A 20,437-nucleotide genomic window follows, 5' to 3' on the forward strand; every position below is an offset into this window, starting at 1 on the left:
ATAGCGGAAAGTAGAGTTAAAGGATATTGCTAACTTCTTATCTTTCTTCCTAAAAAGTTCCTGCATGAAGTCAGCCTCATAATAATAAAGAAACAAGTCGGCAAGTAGAGGGTCACAGTTTGTTCCCATTGGGATGCCGACAGTCTGTTGAAAAACACGTCCTCTGAACGTTACAAATATGTTGTCAATCAAGAAATCAAGCATCTTGATAATATTAGTTTCAGAGAATGTTTTGTTTGAATCAGAGTGATTCTTTACAAAGTATGATGTATCCCTCCCTAAGACAAGATACTTGTATCTACGTTGGCCATTCTTTTTTTATGAAGCAAAGTAATACCAACTCTTTCAATTTGTCTTTTAGTTTGGAATGTGGAATACTTGTGTAAAGAGTAGAAAAGTCAAATGTTTTAATACTGTTACAAGATGAAAGAGAGTTAGATTGTATGTACTCTAAAAGATCTTTGGAATTTTTAAGTATCCCCATCTGATTCAAACCACCTCTAGAATAGGCATTTCACAATAACTTTGAAGCCCGTCTTTGATTGCTGATAAATAGATGTTAATAATTTAGAAAGAGGTTTCGTGGAGCACTTGGAAGACCCAGCAATATACCGTTGTTTGTAAGGACACTTATGTAGTTTAGGTATCCAATACAGTGATGGAAGATCCAGTTCTTCATCTTTGGTTAAATACCAAAGGAACAAAGAACAGACCTATGATTATCCAGGATTTCCTCTTTGGTAAGTGTCGAGAGGGTATATGTTGAGTTTCCAAGTGAATTGTCTATACCTAATTCGTTTATCAAGCAATTAATGTAGTGACTTTTACAAAAACCATGTTATTTGGGGCTTTGTCTGCAGGGACAACAACATATTTATCATGGAGGTCAGATAAGTGTTTAGCAACATTTAGGTCTTTAAAATTTAAATAAGAGTTACAAATTAATAAAGATAAGAGACTTCGTCCATAGAAACGAATAAAATGTGTATCTTAAACTATCACTTATTACTCGGTGTCTGTTTAAAATAGTTACTAGTGACAGGAGGCATTTAAGTTCAATTTGTACCAAATATTATTTTTTCAGCGTCGAGTGTACTGGTGTTTTATCTAAAGCAATTGCATAGAACGACGCCGTGAACGTTTTTCCTGACGCTATGCTCTTTTTATTACGACAAATTTGACCTCATGTGCCCGTTTGCGATATCTGTATAGAGATCAGGTCGCGGTATTGTGTTGTTTGCTGTTCGAAGGGCGACAAACACAACAACGAAGTATTGACTTGTTACAATTTTTATCACTTCCGCAAGGATCGAGAGTATTCGTCAAATCATTCTAAGTTTGAACTGTTTTACTTCATTAGAACGTGATGAAAATTGCCTGAATTAAATTTGTAATCTATTTATAACATTAAAAATGTCATATTCCTATCCAAATTGCGTGCCAATCATCTGGGTTCTTTTTATAAATTTTCTTCGTCCGACATTGAAATATTTTTCCGAACATTAATCGAACACAGACCAGCTATAAACAAAATCCGGATTCTTGTGATAATGACTACGGACGCTTGAATTTGCACAGCTGACAGAAGACTATTGATTCCAAAAGGAAAATTACGCATTCCACACGCATTAACATACTTTTGTTCTATTATCAATATTACTTTTACTGTTCGATTGTTTAATGAGATATCCATTTAACGTGGCTCGGTACTTAAACATCCCGTCAATGTGTTTGTATTATCTTTCATTTTTTGCTCGTGTGTTTTGTATATGCGACTTTTTGAGTTCTTTGGTTCGTATAACGTGACTCTTTAAAAGATCCCGTCAGTATGATATTGTTCTATAATATGTCATTATTATATTTTTCTATTATGAATTAGAAAATAAGTTGAACAGCACAAACGTCAAAATTATTCAATCGCGTAGTGGAATAAACTATTTGTAGATTCTTATAAATTCCATAGACCTTTTGGACTATTTTAAATCTCGGTCTATTTCTGAAATTAATTCTTACATACTTTTGATTTTTTAACCTTGTATGCTTACATTGCTTATGTGAAATTTTAAAATTGTTTGTATATACATTGAACGACAAATATATGTGACGTATAAAATTTTCTGACGTCAGACACGCGAATCAATGAGTGTGTTTGTAGATAGATGTTTTCGTGGTCTGTTAAATTGTTTCTTTTAAAATTGTTACACGATGATGACTGCTGTACCCATGTTTTGACTATTTTATTTATTATGTCTGTTTAGTTCACGCATCATTGTAAGTATAACGGAATTTGATGAGACTGTTATCAAAGTGAGAGGTTTAGCGCTATAAAACCAGGTTTAATCCACCATTTACTACTTTTGAAAATGCCTGTACCAAGTCAGGGATATAACAGCTCTTGCATATTCGTTTTTGATGTGTTTTGTCATTTGATTTTGTCATGTGATTATGAACTTTCCGATTAGGTTTTCCTCTGAGTTCAGTATTTTTGTGATTTCTCTTTTGATTATATTTAATTGATAAATGTATATATTGTTTAGTAAAGTTGCTGAACTTTGAGAATATTCTACTTATATCATTATATTATGTTCAAGCTTAACCTTATTAAATTTGTATATTTTTTTATGAGAACCACTGAATTTCATAAACATCATATCAGAGTTTTAAGTTTTTTCATTGAATTTTAATAGATATAACAACTTTCTTATCCTTTTTGATATAAAATAAATTCTCTTTTATAAGTGCTAGATATTTTGTTGATTGTTCTCAGAACTGCACATGTGTAGTTTTTGTTGCGTTTATGCTACATTGTATGTTTCATATGTATAGACTATTGGCCCTTTAAAGGGTGTAATTTGTGTTGATAAATTCAATCTTTTATTCAGTTACGTAGTGGTTTCACAGTTTCAATACATTATCGATTAGGTGTCAATAGTAATACAATCATAATTTCTTTTCCAGATTATTCTTCCTGTAACAGTTACACGTTTGTCCCAGGATTGTTTACATTCCAAGAAGGTCGTAATAAGTGTTTGAGAAGGGGGTCGGATTTAGCAATCATCACGGACATCGACATGCATAATGAAGTCCTCAACTTACTGGCGCCTAAAATAGCAGAAGGGTAATTATAAATCTACGAAATTTTGATATAAAGACATCATGTGATTTAATTGATACTAACTTTTATCTACATCTGAACAACTGAATGCTTTAAGCATCGTTAGAATATGGCTATTTACAATCGTTCGACGGGCAAATGAGAATAGGAACATAATATATAGTCACCTGGTCAATTTTATGGTACCAGATACAAATTCTGACGAAATAAAACATCGGTACAGAGAAAAATAGTTCCATATGAAATAAACAAAATATAGTAAACAGTGATTAGAGAGACAAAATATAACAAACAGAATCTGATATAATAGAGCAAAATCAGAAGGATTGACACATTTGTTACTTATTTGATATTAAACCTTAAGGATAGACATATTTTTAAATCATTTGATATAAATCAGAATCATGGACACATTTTTTTACTTATTTGATGTGTAATACTACCAAATCATATTACGGTTACATACGAAAAAGGGTCGACAAAACATATTCCCTTGAATTTCACAGTTGTAGGAAATTCAACCTACATTTCATTGTAGTAAATCATATCTGTGTCATAGTCTTGAGTGTTTCAAAGCACCATTACTTTTTATTTGGTGTTTCTATAAGATATTTTTAGAAACTTGAGGTTACTTCGTTACTTAATCTTGTACACAGAGAAGTGAAGATTTGATTGCTTAACTTCCAGTGAGGATAATTTTCGTAACATTATTTGAAAAAATTCTATAGTACATGACAGGATAAAATTTTACTCGTACCAAGTATATCTTTATTGAAACAAAGATACATTATGCAAAATTTTTTACAAAGTGCAAATTTAACAAAGACTAATAGTGGAAATCAATGGTGGTATTGCACCTTTATAGAACTCAAATGTATTGATACGTTTGCCAGGAGGAATGTGATTTAGACTGTATTTATTCTAACGATTCTTTGGATTTGTTTAGTATCAATGCCTAGTTCACACCGCCTCTACAGTATGTAGTTTCACATATATTGACTTACATCTAGAAATTGACAATTAGGGTCGGTTGAAAACAAAAATTAAAAAAACGAAAGAGATGATTTCAGCTTCCCAATTGTGAACTCTCCATTTCTTGTTAGTTGACCGTTATGTGGAATAACCGTTGCCCACATAATATCAGATATTGTTCCTTATGTCTTAACTACAATATACTTCCCTTTTCACAACGAATGTGACCTACCAAATTAGTCTTTTTACCGGGTTTGTAATAAAAGAGGGACAAAAGATACCAGAGGAACAGTCAAACTCATAAATCGAAAATAAACTGACAACGCCTGACTAAAAATGAAAAAGACAAACAAACAAACAATAGAACACACGACACAACAAAGAAAACTAAAGAATAAGCAACACGAACCCCACCAAAAATAGGGGTGATCTCAGGTGCTCGGGAAGGGTAAACAGATCCTGCTCCACATGTGGCACCCGTTGTGTTGCTTATGTTGCCAACAGACAGTCGGTATTCCAATGGGTACTAAGTGTGCACCCCTGCTGGCTAATTTGTTTTTGTATTCGTATGAAGCAGAATTTATTCAAAACCTTCTAAAAGACAAAAAGAAAAAGCACCTTGCGAAATTCTTTAATTTTACTTTCCGATATATTGATGATGTTTTATCATTGAACAACCCATACTTCAGCCAATACTTACATCTCATATATCCCAGTGAACTTGAAATTAAGGATACTACTGATACTAGAAGGACTGCTTCATACCTTGATCTCTTCCTCAATATTGACGTAGATGGACGACTTCACACGAAAATCTATGATAAACGGGACGATTTCAACTTCCCAATTATCAATTTCCCATTTCTCAGCAGTAACATACCCTCTGCCCCTTCGTATGGTGTTTACATATCACAATTGATACGTTATTCACGTGCTTGTTCACACTATACGGACTTCATATACAGGAGTGTGCTCCTTACGCAGAAACTGCTCCAACAAAGTTATGAGGAGGACAGATTAAAATTGACACTCCGTAAATTTTATGGACACCATCACGAATTGGTGGATCCATATGATGTCTCTTTAACCAAACTAGCTAAGGACATTTTTATCACATGGTAGATTGTGGTTTGTCATTATGTCGTCTAATCTTTTATTTACCAAACGTGACTTATTCCCGATTGTGACTGTTTTGCTGAATGTGAATTCGCATTACTATAAGACGTGTTTCTGTACTTGTTGATCCCAAATTCATGTATTTAGTTTACATGTTTAATGTTATATTTGTAATTCTCATCGGATTTTGTCAAATGTGTTGACGTCTTTTTATTATATTTAGGTGTTACGGATAGAAAAATTAATCACCGCCTTTATTAATTATATTAAATTTTGTACGATTATTTACGTTTGAAGTTGGATTCATAACAAACTGGACATATATATTGTTATGATATTGTAATTATTATGTTTATTTATGTTGGCCTAATTTGTGTTGTATGGCCTGATAGTTGGTTACCAAATAATCTTATAACTGTGCAGTTTAGGAATCACTGGAACAATCACAGAATGATTGGAAATTTCTAGAATGATCCTTATAAAAAATGCGTAATTTAAACTTCTACGATATTCCAGAAACTTCCGTTGTAACTTTCCAGGATTTTCCACAATGTTCCATTATAGAGTGTTCTAGAATTTTCCATGACAACACTATATATACAGACACTAAAGTTAAACTCTCATAATTAAACTTGGACATAGACATTGATAGACATTAGTATTCACAGCATTTGGATTGACACTTTTATTCTTTAAACAACATCATACTGGATTGTGACATTAGTAGTGAACGTAATATTCAAATTGGATTCCGAAAGATTTCCGGATACAGATAAAGATAACAGATTGGACTCATATTTTGACAGTTAAGTTAACAGTAATATTTGTGTAATACCTTTTGTAAACTTTTGTATATTAAATATTGTTAAATTTTACTATTGATTTGTGTCTTTTGTTGGCTACAATTTAAAGGCGATTTCTGGCCGTAACAGAAATTGGGGGCTCGTCCGGGAGACTGAACATATTTTATTCAAAATTTGTTTAATATTTTTATTATAACTAGCCAACAAAATTCTACAAAATGGCATTTGATGCTGGTAAATTTTTGAAAACGCCAGACCTGGAGAGTTTTGATAATTTAAAGAAAGAGGAACTAGTGTTGCTTGCTAAACAACTGAAATTAGTTTTCAAAGTATCTATGAGAAAACAAATTATAAAAAATTTGGTTATAGACAAATTAGTTGACGAAGAAATTTTAGGTGAAGAGGCTCTTGATCTTAAGGTTGAAAATGTTGACGCCTTTAAGTTAAAACAGCTTGAATTAGAACATGAACTTAAATTAAAAGAAATGGAAATGAAGGAGATGGAGAAAAGAAAAGAAGATGAATTTAAATTAAAACAGGCAGAACTGGAAATGAAGGAAAGGTTAGAAATGGAGAAAAAAGAAAAAGAAGATGAATTTAAATTAAAAGAACTGGAAATGAAGGAGAGGGAGAAATTAAAAGAACTTGAAATGAGGGAAAGGCTAGAGATGGAGAAACTGAAAATTGAAATGGTCAAAGAAGAAAGCAACACTAAAGTTCACTCGAAATCAGATTATTTTGATGCAGCAAAAAACATACGTTTGGTTCCAAAATTTTGTGAAAAAACAGTTGATAAATATTTTCCACAGTTTGAGAAAATTGCAAACAATTTGAAATGGCCTATGCCGTATTGGACTACGATGCTGCAAAGTGTTTTTGAGGGGAAGGCCGCTGAAATATACTCCGCACTTCCATCAGAAAAAAGTTCCGATTATGACACGGTAAAACAGGAAGTTTTGAAAGCTTATGAGCTAGTACCAGAAGCATATAGACAGAAATTTAGATCTTATAAAAAGTTTGATTCACAAACATATGTGGAATTTGCTCGGGAAAAAGAAGATCTATTTGACAAATGGCTTACGTCAAAGAAAACAGATAACAATTTTGATAACCTAAGACAATTGATATTATTAGAAGAGTTCAAACTATGTGTTCATTTAGACTTTAAAACACATTTAGACGACAAAACTGTTGAGTCAATACATGATGCAGCTGTCATTTCAGATAATTATACTCTTTCACATAAAAGAAGTTTCAAGGGTCAAAATGTCAATACTTCCAGTGGAAATTACAAAAATCAAAGCAATGAGCGTACTGATAGTAAGCCTGTTGCACAGAATAAGAGTCAGTCCAGTTATAATATGTCTAGTCCAAAATTTGATACTTTTGAGAAGAAGTCACTGACTTGTGCTTATTGTAAGAAGATTGGTCACCTGATGGCTGATTGTTTTAGACTCCAGAAGAAGAATGAACGAGATAATAAGCCGAAGACCAGTGCTTGTACGACACCTTATAATACCAGTACATTGGAATGCCCTGCGCGTCAGGCTTTTAAGTCCAGTTTTTGTGATTACATGGAGGAATACAAACCCTTTATGTCTGATGGGTTTGTTTCTATTGTTGATGATACCACTCTTCAGCCTATTAAGATTTTACGGGACACTGGAGCTTCTCAGACTTTATTGTTAGAAGGTGTGTTGCCTTTGTTCGAGAATACTTCTGTTGGTGCCTCCGTTTTGTTACAAGGTGTAGAGTTAGGTTGTATAGATGTTCCTCTCCATCGTATTTATCTGAAGTCAGATTTGATAACTGGACCAGTTGTTGTAGGTGTTCGTCCTAATCTCCCTGTTGAGGGTGTTACATTATTGCTAGGAAATGATCTAGCTAGGAACAAAGTGGTTGCTGAACCAATTGTTACCAGTGAACCGGTGGTGGATGTTAAATCACCTGAAGATGATGCTGAATTGTATCCAACTTGTGTGGTTACTAGGGCGATGGCTAGAAAACAACAAAATCAGAATTTGCAAGAAGACAAGTTTGATTACATGGACCTTTCTGACACTTTTATAGCTGACATTGAAGGTCCTGGTAGCTCAGAAAAGGCCATTACAAGACCACCTAGTGTTAACAAGAATGTTATTATGCCATGGCCAGACGTTAACAGCCATTCATTAGACCGAAAGAATTTATCTGAAGAACAACATAAAGACCCTGAGGTTCTTCAGCTCAGCCAGAGAGCTCAACCACAGGAGGAAGCAGACAAAGTGGCCGAATGCTATTACCATCAGGACGGCATTTTAATGAGGAAGTGGAGGCCTCCTGATGCCACCCCAGAGGAGGAATGGAGAGTGCTATACCAAGTGGTGGTGCCTAAAGTTTATAGGCAAGAAATTATTGGTCTTGCCCATGACACCCCCTTGGCTGGGCACTTAGGTATAAGGAAGACTTGCCTAAAAATATTGCAACATTTCTACTGGCCCAGACTTAGAAATGATGTCGCAGAATACTGCAAATCATGCCATATATGCCAGGTTGTTGGTAAACCTAACCAGAAAATACCACCAGCACCACTTCTGCCTATTCCAGCCTTTGACGAACCTTTCAGCAGAGTTCTAATTGACTGTGTTGGACCTTTACCAAAGACCAAGACTGGAAATGCATATTTATTGACAATCATGTGTACATCTACCCGCTTTCCTGAAGCTATTCCGCTCAGAAATATCAAGACACCTACTATCGTCAAAGCTTTGATCAAATTTTTCACATTAGTAGGACTTCCTAAGTCTATACAGTCCGACCAGGGATCAAATTTCATGTCAGGTTTATTTCAGCAAGTCGTATACCAGTTAGGGATTGCTCAGTACAGATCAAGTGCTTATCATCCAGAATCTCAAGGTGCCTTAGAACGTTTTCATCAAACATTGAAGAACATGATTAGAACTTTTTGTCTTCAATTTGACAGAGACTGGGATGATGGAGTTCACTTTCTACTCTTTGCGGTTCGAGAGGCTGTTCAAGAATCCCTTGGATTTAGTCCCTTTGAGTTGGTATTTGGTCATACTGTAAGGGGACCGTTAAAATTGATTAAGGAAAAGTGGCTTACTGAACATACTGACTTGAATCTTTTAGACTATGTATCTAGATTTAAAGAAAAATTGTATACTGCTTGTCAAATTGCTCAGAAAAACTTAAAAAATGTACAGAACAAGATGAAAATATGGTATGATAAAGCTGCCAGGGACAGAGTTTTTGAGCCTGGTGATAAGGTACTTGTATTTCTGCCTGTCCCTGGACATCCTTTACAGGCTAAATATTGTGGTCCTTATACAATAGAGAATAAAATTAATGATTTGAATTATATTGTAAAAACTCCAGGTCGGCGCAAACAAAATAGAGTGTGTCATATTAATATGTTAAAACCATATTTTGAGCGTACTAATGTACTATGTGATAGTAAACCAGTTGCCACTTTAGGCATGGTTAACTTTGAGAACAATCATGACAAACCAGATGTAATTGAACCAACTTTTAGTTGTAAAACTATGGAAGAGACAGTTAGATTGAAAAATTCAGAAATTTTGTCAAATTTAGATTCAAAACTTGCACATCTGTCTTTTGATCGTAGAGAAGAAATAAAAACTTTGGTATTTTCTTTTAAAAATCTTTTTCCAGATGTGCCAAACAAAACCACTGCTGTTTGTCATGATGTTGATGTCGGAGATGCTTCTCCAATTAAGCAACATCCTTACAGGCTCAATCCACTCAAACTTGAAGTTATGAGAAAAGAAATTAAATATATGCTTGACAATGATATTATTGAGCCGAGTAACAGTGAATGGAGCTCTCCTTGTCTCCTTGTGCCAAAACCAGATAAAACTTTTCGTTTCGTGACTGATTTCAGAAAAGTAAATTCAGTCTCAAAATCGGATTCCTATCCGATTCCAAGGATAGACGATTGTATTGACAATATTGGTCAAGCAAAATTTGTGAGCAAATTTGATTTATTGAAAGGTTATTGGCAAGTTCCATTGACACAGAGAGCTCGTGAAATATCAGCTTTTGTTACACCAGATGGCTTATTTCAATATACTGTAATGCCATTTGGCATGAAAAGTGCACCAGCTACATTTCAAAGAATGATCAATAATGTTATAAAAGATTTGAACTGTTGTTATGCTTATATTGATGATCTAATTGTATGTAGTGATAGCTGGGAACAGCCTTTAACACATTTGTATGATACTTTTGATAGATTGTCACAATCAAATTTGACTGTTAATCTTGGTAAAAGTGAATTTTGTCAGGCCACTGTTGATTATTTAGGGCATACAGTTGGCCAAGGTCAAGTGAAACCTATTATGGCTAAAGTGGAAGCTATTTCCAAATTTTCTCCTCCTACAAATAGAAAGCAACTTATGAGATATTTAGGCATGACTGGATTTTACAGAAAATTTTGTTCAAATTTTGCTACTGTTGTTCAACCATTGACTCATCTTTTACGGAAAGATTCTAAATTTATCTGGAGCAAAAATTGTCAAAAAGCTTTTGAAAATAGCAAATCACTTTTAATTAATAGTCCAGTTCTGATTACTCCAGACTTTGAAAAACAATTTAAACTTGCTGTTGATGCAAGCGATGTAGGAATAGGAGCTGTTTTATATCAAGAGACAGATGATAATGTTGAGAAACCTATATCATATTTTTCTAAGAAATTAGATAAACATCAGAAAAATTATTCAACTATTGAAAAAGAGTGTTTTTCAATGTTGTCAGCACTTCAACATTTTGATGTATATTTAAATCCCACTGTATATCCTATTCTTGTTTATACTGATCATAATCCTCTCACCTTCATGCATAAAATGAGAAACAAGAATCAGAGGTTGACTAGGTGGAGTTTATTGTTACAGGAATATGATGTAATTGTAAAACATATTAAGGGTAAAGATAATGTAATAGCTGATGCTTTATCTAGAGCTTATTAAATCACTTTGTATATATTATGTATTTTTGTTCATATTATTCATGATAAGTTTTTGTTACACTAAAACTTCTTTTAAGGGGGGAGGTGTTATGATATTGTAATTATTATGTTTATTTATGTTGGCCTAATTTGTGTTGTATGGCCTGATAGTTGGTTACCAAATAATCTTATAACTGTGCAGTTTAGGAATCACTGGAACAATCACAGAATGATTGGAAATTTCTAGAATGATCCTTATAAAAAATGCGTAATTTAAACTTCTACGATATTCCAGAAACTTCCGTTGTAACTTTCCAGGATTTTCCACAATGTTCCATTATAGAGTGTTCTAGAATTTTCCATGACAACACTATATATACAGACACTAAAGTTAAACTCTCATAATTAAACTTGGACATAGACATTGATAGACATTAGTATTCACAGCATTTGGATTGACACTTTTATTCTTTAAACAACATCATACTGGATTGTGACATTAGTAGTGAACGTAATATTCAAATTGGATTCCGAAAGATTTCCGGATACAGATAAAGATAACAGATTGGACTCATATTTTGACAGTTAAGTTAACAGTAATATTTGTGTAATACCTTTTGTAAACTTTTGTATATTAAATATTGTTAAATTTTACTATTGATTTGTGTCTTTTGTTGGCTACAATTTAAAGGCGATTTCTGGCCGTAACAATATATTACAGTTAATTGTTATTTTAAATAAGTATTGCAATATGCATTTTGTTTAAATGAATTATCAGTATTTAGTTCTAATATAATCTTAAATCAATCCTAATTCTATCTCACTTTGATAGTTTTTCATATGTGACGTCATGCTGTTTCTAAATTTCATAAATTCAAATGTGGCATAACGTTTGTGCCTTTTCGCCATCGTATGTGACGTCACACATTTTTTTTAATTACGTTGACGCCTGGACTGATTCGGGTGTGTCTATTCTGTGTTAAACTTTAATAGCATTATGTATTCGGGTTTAGTTTTCTGTAATTAGTTAATACTTCAGTTTCATTATGTATATCTCTTTCATATTCATTTGTTAAAATTTACTGTTTGCAATAGCATGAATTGTTCTATATAATAAGGATGTTCTTATCCCGGGCATAAAAACAATGCCGTATTTGGCAAAACCTTTTCAACTTTTTATCTTCAGTGCTGTACAACTTTGTACCTTTTTCACTTTCGATCTTTTATATCTGGGCGTTATGTATTCGGGTTTAGTTTTCTGTAATTAGTTAATACTTCAGTTTCTTTATGTATATCTCTTTCATATTCATTTGATTAAATTTACTGTTTGCAATAGCATGAATTGTTCTATATAATAAGAATGTTCTTATCCCGGTCATAAAAACAATGCCGTATTTGGCGAAACCTTTTCAACTTTTGATCTTCAGTGTTGTACAACTTTGTACTTTTTTCACTTTCGATCTTTTATATCTGGGCGTCACTTGTAAGTCTTGTGTGGACAAGGCGCGTTTTTGGCGTATTGAATTTTAAACCTGATGCTTTTATGTTATCTATTAATCATGTTTTTCTTTGTCTAATATGTTCTCCTAATAATTTGTATTGTAGTCCTGTAATATTATGTTGTCATTTCAATGTTATATTTAACTTTGCCATTAAAGTGCGAGGTTTGGCATGCCACAAAACCAGGTTCAACCCACCACTTTTATTCCCCTTTAAAAGTGTCCTGTACCAAGTCAGGAAGATGGCCATTGTTATATTATTGTTCGTTTCTGTGTGTGTTGCATTTTAACGTTGAGTCGTTTGTGTTTTCTCTTATTTTTGAGAAATTGAGATAAGACGTGGCACGGTACTTGTCTATCCCAAATTCATGTATTTGGTTTTCATGTTATATTTGTTATTCTCGTGGTGTTTTGTCTGATGCTTGGTCCGTGTCTGTGTGTGTTACGTTTCGGTGTTATGTCGTTGTTCTCCTCTTATATTTAATGCGTTTCCCTCGGTTTTAGTTTGTTACCCCGATTTTGTTTTTTGTCCATGGATTTATGAGTTTTGAACAGCGGTATACTACTGTTGCCTTTATTTATAACAAATCCGGTAAATAGTCTAATTCGGTAGGTTACATTCATGAAAGGGAAGGGTCGTAGTTACGAGGCAAGGAACATATCTGATATCATTTGTGAAACGGTTTTTCCATAACGGTCAAACAACTCGTGATGGCGTCCGTAAAATTTACGAAGGGATGATTTTAACTTCATCATTTGGAACTCTTGGTTTAATATCTTCCTTGTGAGCAGCAACCCTCTATCAAGAAAATCATGATAGGAAATGCATGCACGGGAATATCGTATCAATTGGGAGATATAAACCCCGTATGCAGGTGATGCTGGAATGTTGCTTCTAAGAAATGGAAAGTTCACAATTGGAAAGCTGAAATCATCTCTTTTGTCGTAAAGTTTCGTTTTCAACCGACCCTCATTGTCAATCTCTAGATGTAAGTCAAGATATGAGGCCGAATTTATTGTATCTGTTGTATCCTTTGTTTCTAGTTCGATGGGATATTTGCATTCAACATAGTCACCAAATTTTGAATTATTTAGTGAAAGAACGTCATCTATATAGCGGAAAGTAGAGTTAAAGGATATTGCTAACTTTTATCTTTCTTCCTAAGAAGTTCCTGTATAAAGTCAGCCTCATAATAATAAAAATAAAGTCGGCAAGAAGAGGGGCACAATTGGTTCCCATTGGAATGCCGACAGTCTGTTGAAAAACACGTCCTCCGAACGTAATAATTATATATGGTGTCCATCAAAAAATCAAGCATCTTGATAATGTCAGTTTCAGAGGATTTTTTGTTTGAATCAGAGTGATCCTTTACAAAGTAGGATTTATCCCTCCCTAAGACAAGATACTTGTATCTACGTCGGCCATTCTTTTTTATGAAACAAAGCAATACCAACTCTTTCAATGTGTCTTTAAGTTTGAAATGTGGAATACTTGTGTAAAGTGTACAAAAGTCAAATGTTTTAATACTATTGCAAGATGAAAGAGAATTAGATTGTATATACTCTAAAAGATCTTTGGAATTTTTAAGTATCCACATCTGATTCACGCCACCTCTAGAATAGGCAGTTTCACAATAACTTTGAAGCCCGTCTTTGATTACTGATAAAACAGATGTTAATAATTTAGAAAGAGATTTTGTGGAGCACTTGGAAGACCCAGCAATATACTGTAGTTTGTAAGGACACTTTTGTAGTCTAGGTATCCAATACAGTGATGGAAGATCCAGTTCTTCATCTTTGGTTGAAATTCCAAAGGAACATAGAACAGACCTATGATTATCCAGGATTTCCTCTTCGGTAAGAGTCGTGAGGATATACGTTGAGTTTCCAAGTGATTTGTCAATACCTGATTCGTTTATCAAGCAGTTAATGTAATGAGTTTTACACACAAAAACGATGTTGTTTGTGGCTTTATATGCGGGGACAACAACATATTTGTCTTGGAGATAGGATGATTGTTTTGCAACATTTGGGTATTTAAAGATTGACGTAGCATGGGCATGATAGACCCATTCAGTTTATATGTATAATACCAAATTAGACTTTTTACTGGGTTTGTAATAACATTAAAAACACGGGTGTCACATGTGGAACAGGATCTGCTTACCCTTCCGAAATCACCCCGGTTTAAGTGGGGTTCGTGTTGCTTAGTGTTTTCTATGTTGTGTCTTTCGTACTATTATTTGTCTGTTTGTCTTTTAATTTTTTAGCTATGGCGTTGTCAGTTTTTTTTCGATCTATGAGTATGACTGTCCCTCTGGTATCTTTCGTCCCAATTAACAGTTGATACATCGCTTTTAGTTCCTTTTCAGATAGAGTTGTATTTGTACAGGAAAGGAAGTATTTTTCTTTAGATACCAAAAGTACGGATTTGATTGAAATGTTTGTGATACAATAAGTCATCTAAAATCATTTAGAACTAATTTTGTGTTTAATTGCACTTTCCATGTTATAAAGTATAACGCTCCATGACTGTTGAAGTAATCGAATATATTGTATCAATAACAGAATTTAAGGTTATAATTATTATGTTTTTTGTGTACGTATGCTTTGATATACTATTTTTCATAAACAGTTTAGAACAAGTCTGGATAGGACTAGAATGGCACATACCATCAACTTCTCATTTTTCATGGGTTAATAATCAAGAGTTAGGTTCGTTTACAAACTGGGACCCTGGTCATGGTGAACCAAACTGCATGGAAGAATCAAATGCTATATGTTTTTCAACCTATGATCAAAACTGTGTTCGCCTTCAATATGTATCAACTTCTAGCTGGGTGTGGAAGACACATGGATGAAATAATCAGTATGCCATACTCTGTCAAAATAGTAAGTTGTACAAATTCTATCGACTTTGTTATCCCTATAGATAAATCAGAATGAAAATCATTTCTATGCATATATCTCAAAAGGAGATTTTGTTGAACAAACATAATTATGCAGAAATAGTAATCGAAAAATGTATAAGAAAACATAAAGTTTCTCGGGTTTTTTTAATCAACTCTTGTTTTAATTGTAACAATGAATATGTTCATGACATAGTAATGAAAGTGATAAATGCCAATTTTATTGCGTAAGTAAAATAATAATGTTTGTATCTCTCGTATGACCAAATGTTAAATAAACATCTATTTGAACATCTTCGCTAGCTAAAGGTTACGGTTCAGTTGCCTTCTCTGTACTGTGGAGAGAAAGGGACTGGATCGTAACAATTGGCTAGCGAAGATGCTATTTGCATTCTATCAGTTAAAAGATTGCTTTTTTTGGTTATTTGAAGTTTATGTTTTATCGAGTTTCGAGTTTCTTGTAGAAGCAGTTCAGGAGACATTTTTATCTACACACGATGGATTATTGTCTAATAGCATACATAAATCAGCCACGAAATAGTTACAAATTCTGAATCTATAGATTTTTAAACGATTACAAAACATGTTATTATCAAAATTGCTATATTAAGTATTTAATAAGTATTATTACATTATCACATTTTATGATGATTTTCTTGTTGCTGTTGTTGAAAAACGTTTTTAAAAAATGCTTGTGTGGTTTTTTTTTAAGTTTTCGTTTCTTTGCAATATGTGCTACATTATCACACTCCATACCGTCACACTTGAAATTTGCATGCTTTTGTTTGGGTATTTTTCTAAATGGATGACGACCTCCCGCGATATTCCTAAACTAGTTTTTACGCTCCTCAAACTGATGTTTTATTTTATGTGAAGGTATAATTCGGTTTCGGAGCTCAAAACCGACGTATTTCATGGGAAGTAATAATTCGGTGTCTGCGCTTAATTTGTCATGCAATTAACCTAAGCATTCATCTAAAACCATAATATTTACAAACTCACACCTGTAGTTTGTTTATATACGTCCACAAAAAATGTGTTTCCGATTCGGGAATAATATATTTCCGAGACACTTGAGAGAGGGTTACTGCTCACAAGGAAGCTATTAAACCAAGAATTCCAAATGGTGAAGTTGAAATCATTCCTTCGTAAATTTTACGGACGCCATCACGAGTTGGTTGACCGTTATGGAATAACCGTTTCACAAATGATATCGGATATGTTCCTTACGTCGTAACTACGTATACAATCCCCTTCCATTTCATGAATGTGACCTACCGAATTAAAATTGAGAATGGAAATGGGGAATGTGTCAAAGAGACAACAACCCGACCAAATAAAAAACAACAGCAGAGGGTCATCAACAGGTCTTCAATGTAGCGAGAAATTCCCGCACCCGGAGGCGTCCCTCAGCTGGCCCATAAACAAATATATACTAGTCCAGTGATAATGAACGCCATACTAATTTCCAAATTGTACACAAGAAACTAAAATTAAAATAATACAAGACTTACAAAGGCCAGAGGCTCCTGACTTGGGACAGGCGCATAAATGCGGCGGGGTTAAACATGTTTGTGAGATCTCAACCCTCCCCCTATACCTCTAACCAATGTAGTAAAGTAAACGCATAACAAAACGCACATTAAAATTCAGTTCAAGTGAAATCCGAGTCTGATGTCAGAAGATGTAACCAAAGAAAATAAACAAAATGACAATAATACATAAATAACAACAGACTACTAGCAGTTAACTGACATGCCAGCTCCAGACTTCAATTAAACTGACTGAAAGATTATGATTTCATCATATGAACATCAGGCACAATCCTTCCCGTTAGGGGTTTAGTATCATACCATCATAACATATATGAAAAGAACATAACCCGTGTCATGCCAACAACTGTTTTAGAATAAATGTGTTTAGTTCCGATGCAAAGACCTTATCAGTGACTCAATATTAACGCCAAAATATGCAATCTTTAATGACTTGACAACAGTATCGTAATTATATCCCTTCTTAATAAGTCTATTCAAAGGTTTTGTAAGTTTCTGAGGTGAATACTGACTATTTACCGGATTTGTAATCACATAAGCAACACGACGGGTGCCACATGTGGAGCAGGATCTGCTTACCCTTCCGGAGCACCTGAGATCACCCCTAGTTTTTGGTGGGGTTCGTGTTGTTTATTCTTTAGTTTTCTATGTTGTGTCATGTATACTATTGTTTTTCTGTTTGTCTTTTTCATTTTTAGCCATGGCTTTGTCAGTTTGTTTTAGATTTATGAGTTTGACTGTCCCGATGGTATCTTTCGTCACTCTTTCCTTGAGAAATAGGCGTATATTGTGGATGTCGCCTATGTCACCAACAAGTTCAGGGTTAATTGTTCAAATATCAAACGTACATTTAAACAAAGGGAATTGACAAAAGGCAACGCCTATTCAAATTATTTCACATAATAAAATAATCTGATAGTATATGATATATTTCTGATTATTCATAGATCATTCATTCATCATGAGTCAGGGGAGGCAATCCCCCATTTCAGAGTTAATGTTCATCAAATTTTCATTGAAAGTCTGCTTTTGAAATTTTGATACTCTTGAAAAAATGTAAAATTTAAACATTATATATTTGATAGTGTCATCATCTATAAAACCTCTATTATAACTGATGCACAAACTACAACTGTGTCAAGTACAACTGATGCACAAACTACAACTGTGTCAAGCACAACTGATGCACAAACTACAACTGTGTCAAGCACAACTGATGCACAAACTACAACTGTGGCAAGCACAACGGATGCACAAACTACAACTGTGTCAAGCACAACTGATGCACAAACTACAACTGTGGCAAGCACAACTGATGCGAAAACTACAACTGTGCCAAGCACAACTGATGCACAAACTACAACTGTGGCAAGTACAACTGATGCACAAACTACAACTGTGGCAATCACAACTGATGCGAAAACTACAACTGTGCCAAGCACAACTGATGCACAAACTACAACTGTGGCAAGTACAACTGATGAACAAACTACAACTGTGGCAATTACAACTGATGCACAAACTACAACTGTGTCAAGCACAACTGATGAACAAACTACAACTGTGTCAAGCACAACTGATGCACAAACTACAACTGTGGCAAGCACAACAGATGCACAAACTACAACTGTGTCAAGCACAACTGATGCACAAACTACTACTGTGGCAAGCACAACTGATGCGCAAACTACAACTGTGCCAAGCACAAATGATGCACAAACTACAACTGTGGCAAGTACAACTGATGCACAAACTACAACTGTGGCAATCACAACTGATGCACAAACTACAACTGTGGCAATCACAACTGATGCACAAACTACAACTGTGGCAACTACAACTGATGCACAAACTACAACTGTGGCAATCACAACTGATGCACAAACTACAACTGTGGCAAGCACAACTGATGCACAAACTACAACTGTGTCAAGCACAACTAATGCACAAACTACAACTGTGGCAGGCACAACTGATGCACAAGCTACAACTGTGGCAAGTACACCCGATACAACAGTTATGGAAACCACTTCGGAATCAACGAAAAAACAAATTTTCACGTCATTTACATATTCAGTATCCGAATCAGCAACAACTACTGTATCATCTAAAACTAACCCAACAACCTCACCAGAACCGCAAGAACTACCGATGATTACCACAACCAAGCAAGAAACCTCATTTAAACCAAATACAGATTATTTACCAGTAGAGTTCACAATGCTTGGAACCTTTTTCGTAAACAGCACCCAAATATGCAGTTGTCATTTGCTCTCTAATCAAACTAATTTGCCGGGAAAAAATTGGAATTTTAAAATAGATAAACGCTCGACGAACGCTTACATCCGACAACATACATCTGCTTATGACGGCCGGCTATCTTCTAGAATCATGGGATATACTGGAATTTTTGTCATTGGAGGAGTTTTTTTATTTGTACTTTTTGCTGATTTAACGACTTTTCTGGATAAAAAAAAGAAGTGAACAATCAAACTAAATATGTTACTTCTTGTCTGACTTACCTATTTTCTTAAAATATTTATTGTTGTTATTTAACATTTTAAGCTTGTTTTTATTTTCATGTTCATATATTGTGGATTAGATGGATCCGTCATTTAATCACTGCTATGAACATATAGAAAGTTTTACTTTCGTTTTAAATCAGTGTTATTTGTAATGTCGTTTTATTTTGAATAATGTATATGTTACAGTAAATAGGTGAAATTAGGAATTACACGTAATTACTAAACATTTCAGTAAATACCTGTAATTACTAGCCAATTTAGTAATTACATGTATTTACTAGTTGTTTCAGTGATTACTGGTATTCACTGATTTTCTTTGTCATTTTTACAGCTATTTACTAACTTGATATTTTTGTTTTAAAATTAAAGTTAAGATATAATCCAAGATACAAAATAAGAAAGCAAAAGGGTAGGTATTTTAGGGCTGACTTGATTAAGGATTAATGAATATAAGGCACACTTTTAGTGGTTGTTAATTGAAACTGAAAAAATGGTTGTTTTAAGAGTATTTAAACTCACTTAATATCATTTGCAGCATGCAAGACAATGATATCAATCCAAAATTGAGATATACATCTGTGAGAAGTTTATAGGCAACTTTGCCAGCTCTTTTTGATGATAAACAATTGGTAATGCCAAATTTGGTTGAATAATTCTTAAAATCTCATAATTTCTTTATATTGCAATCTCCATCAGGCATACTCAGCTTACTTTATTTGCTTTAATGTTTTACATTAATCAATTAAATCATAATCAATCATAATATGTCCTTTTTAACCTATTTTTAATTTACTTTACATTATGTTTTAAAATTACATTGTAATTGTTCTGCTCATTTTTGGCGCCGTGATTGGCAAATAAAATATGTGTTGTTTGTTGTTGTTGATGCATACAAACTTGCCCAATGACATAAGTCAAATTCCTTTTACAAAATAGTTTTATTTACGACTTCTTTTAATTGTCAGACTGTTGTGATAACGCT

The 20,437-nt window shown here is 33.9% G+C and overlaps 1 protein-coding gene across 1 annotated transcript; it reads left to right on the forward strand.

Moving 5' to 3' along the window:
- Positions 1-8,000: 8,000 nt before the first annotated feature.
- On the forward strand, positions 8,001-20,005 carry LOC139510731 (mucin-22-like). The gene is made up of 4 exons (XM_071297256.1): positions 8,001-8,141; positions 8,838-9,049; positions 18,016-19,168; positions 19,991-20,005. Exons 1-4 carry the CDS (start codon positions 8,001-8,003, stop codon positions 20,003-20,005), a joined length of 1,521 nt encoding a protein of 506 aa, XP_071153357.1.
- Positions 20,006-20,437: the final 432 nt, after the last annotated feature.

This window comes from Mytilus edulis, chromosome 2, assembly GCF_963676685.1.
Source record: "Mytilus edulis chromosome 2, xbMytEdul2.2, whole genome shotgun sequence".
Lineage (NCBI taxonomy): Eukaryota > Metazoa > Mollusca > Bivalvia > Mytilida > Mytilidae > Mytilus > Mytilus edulis.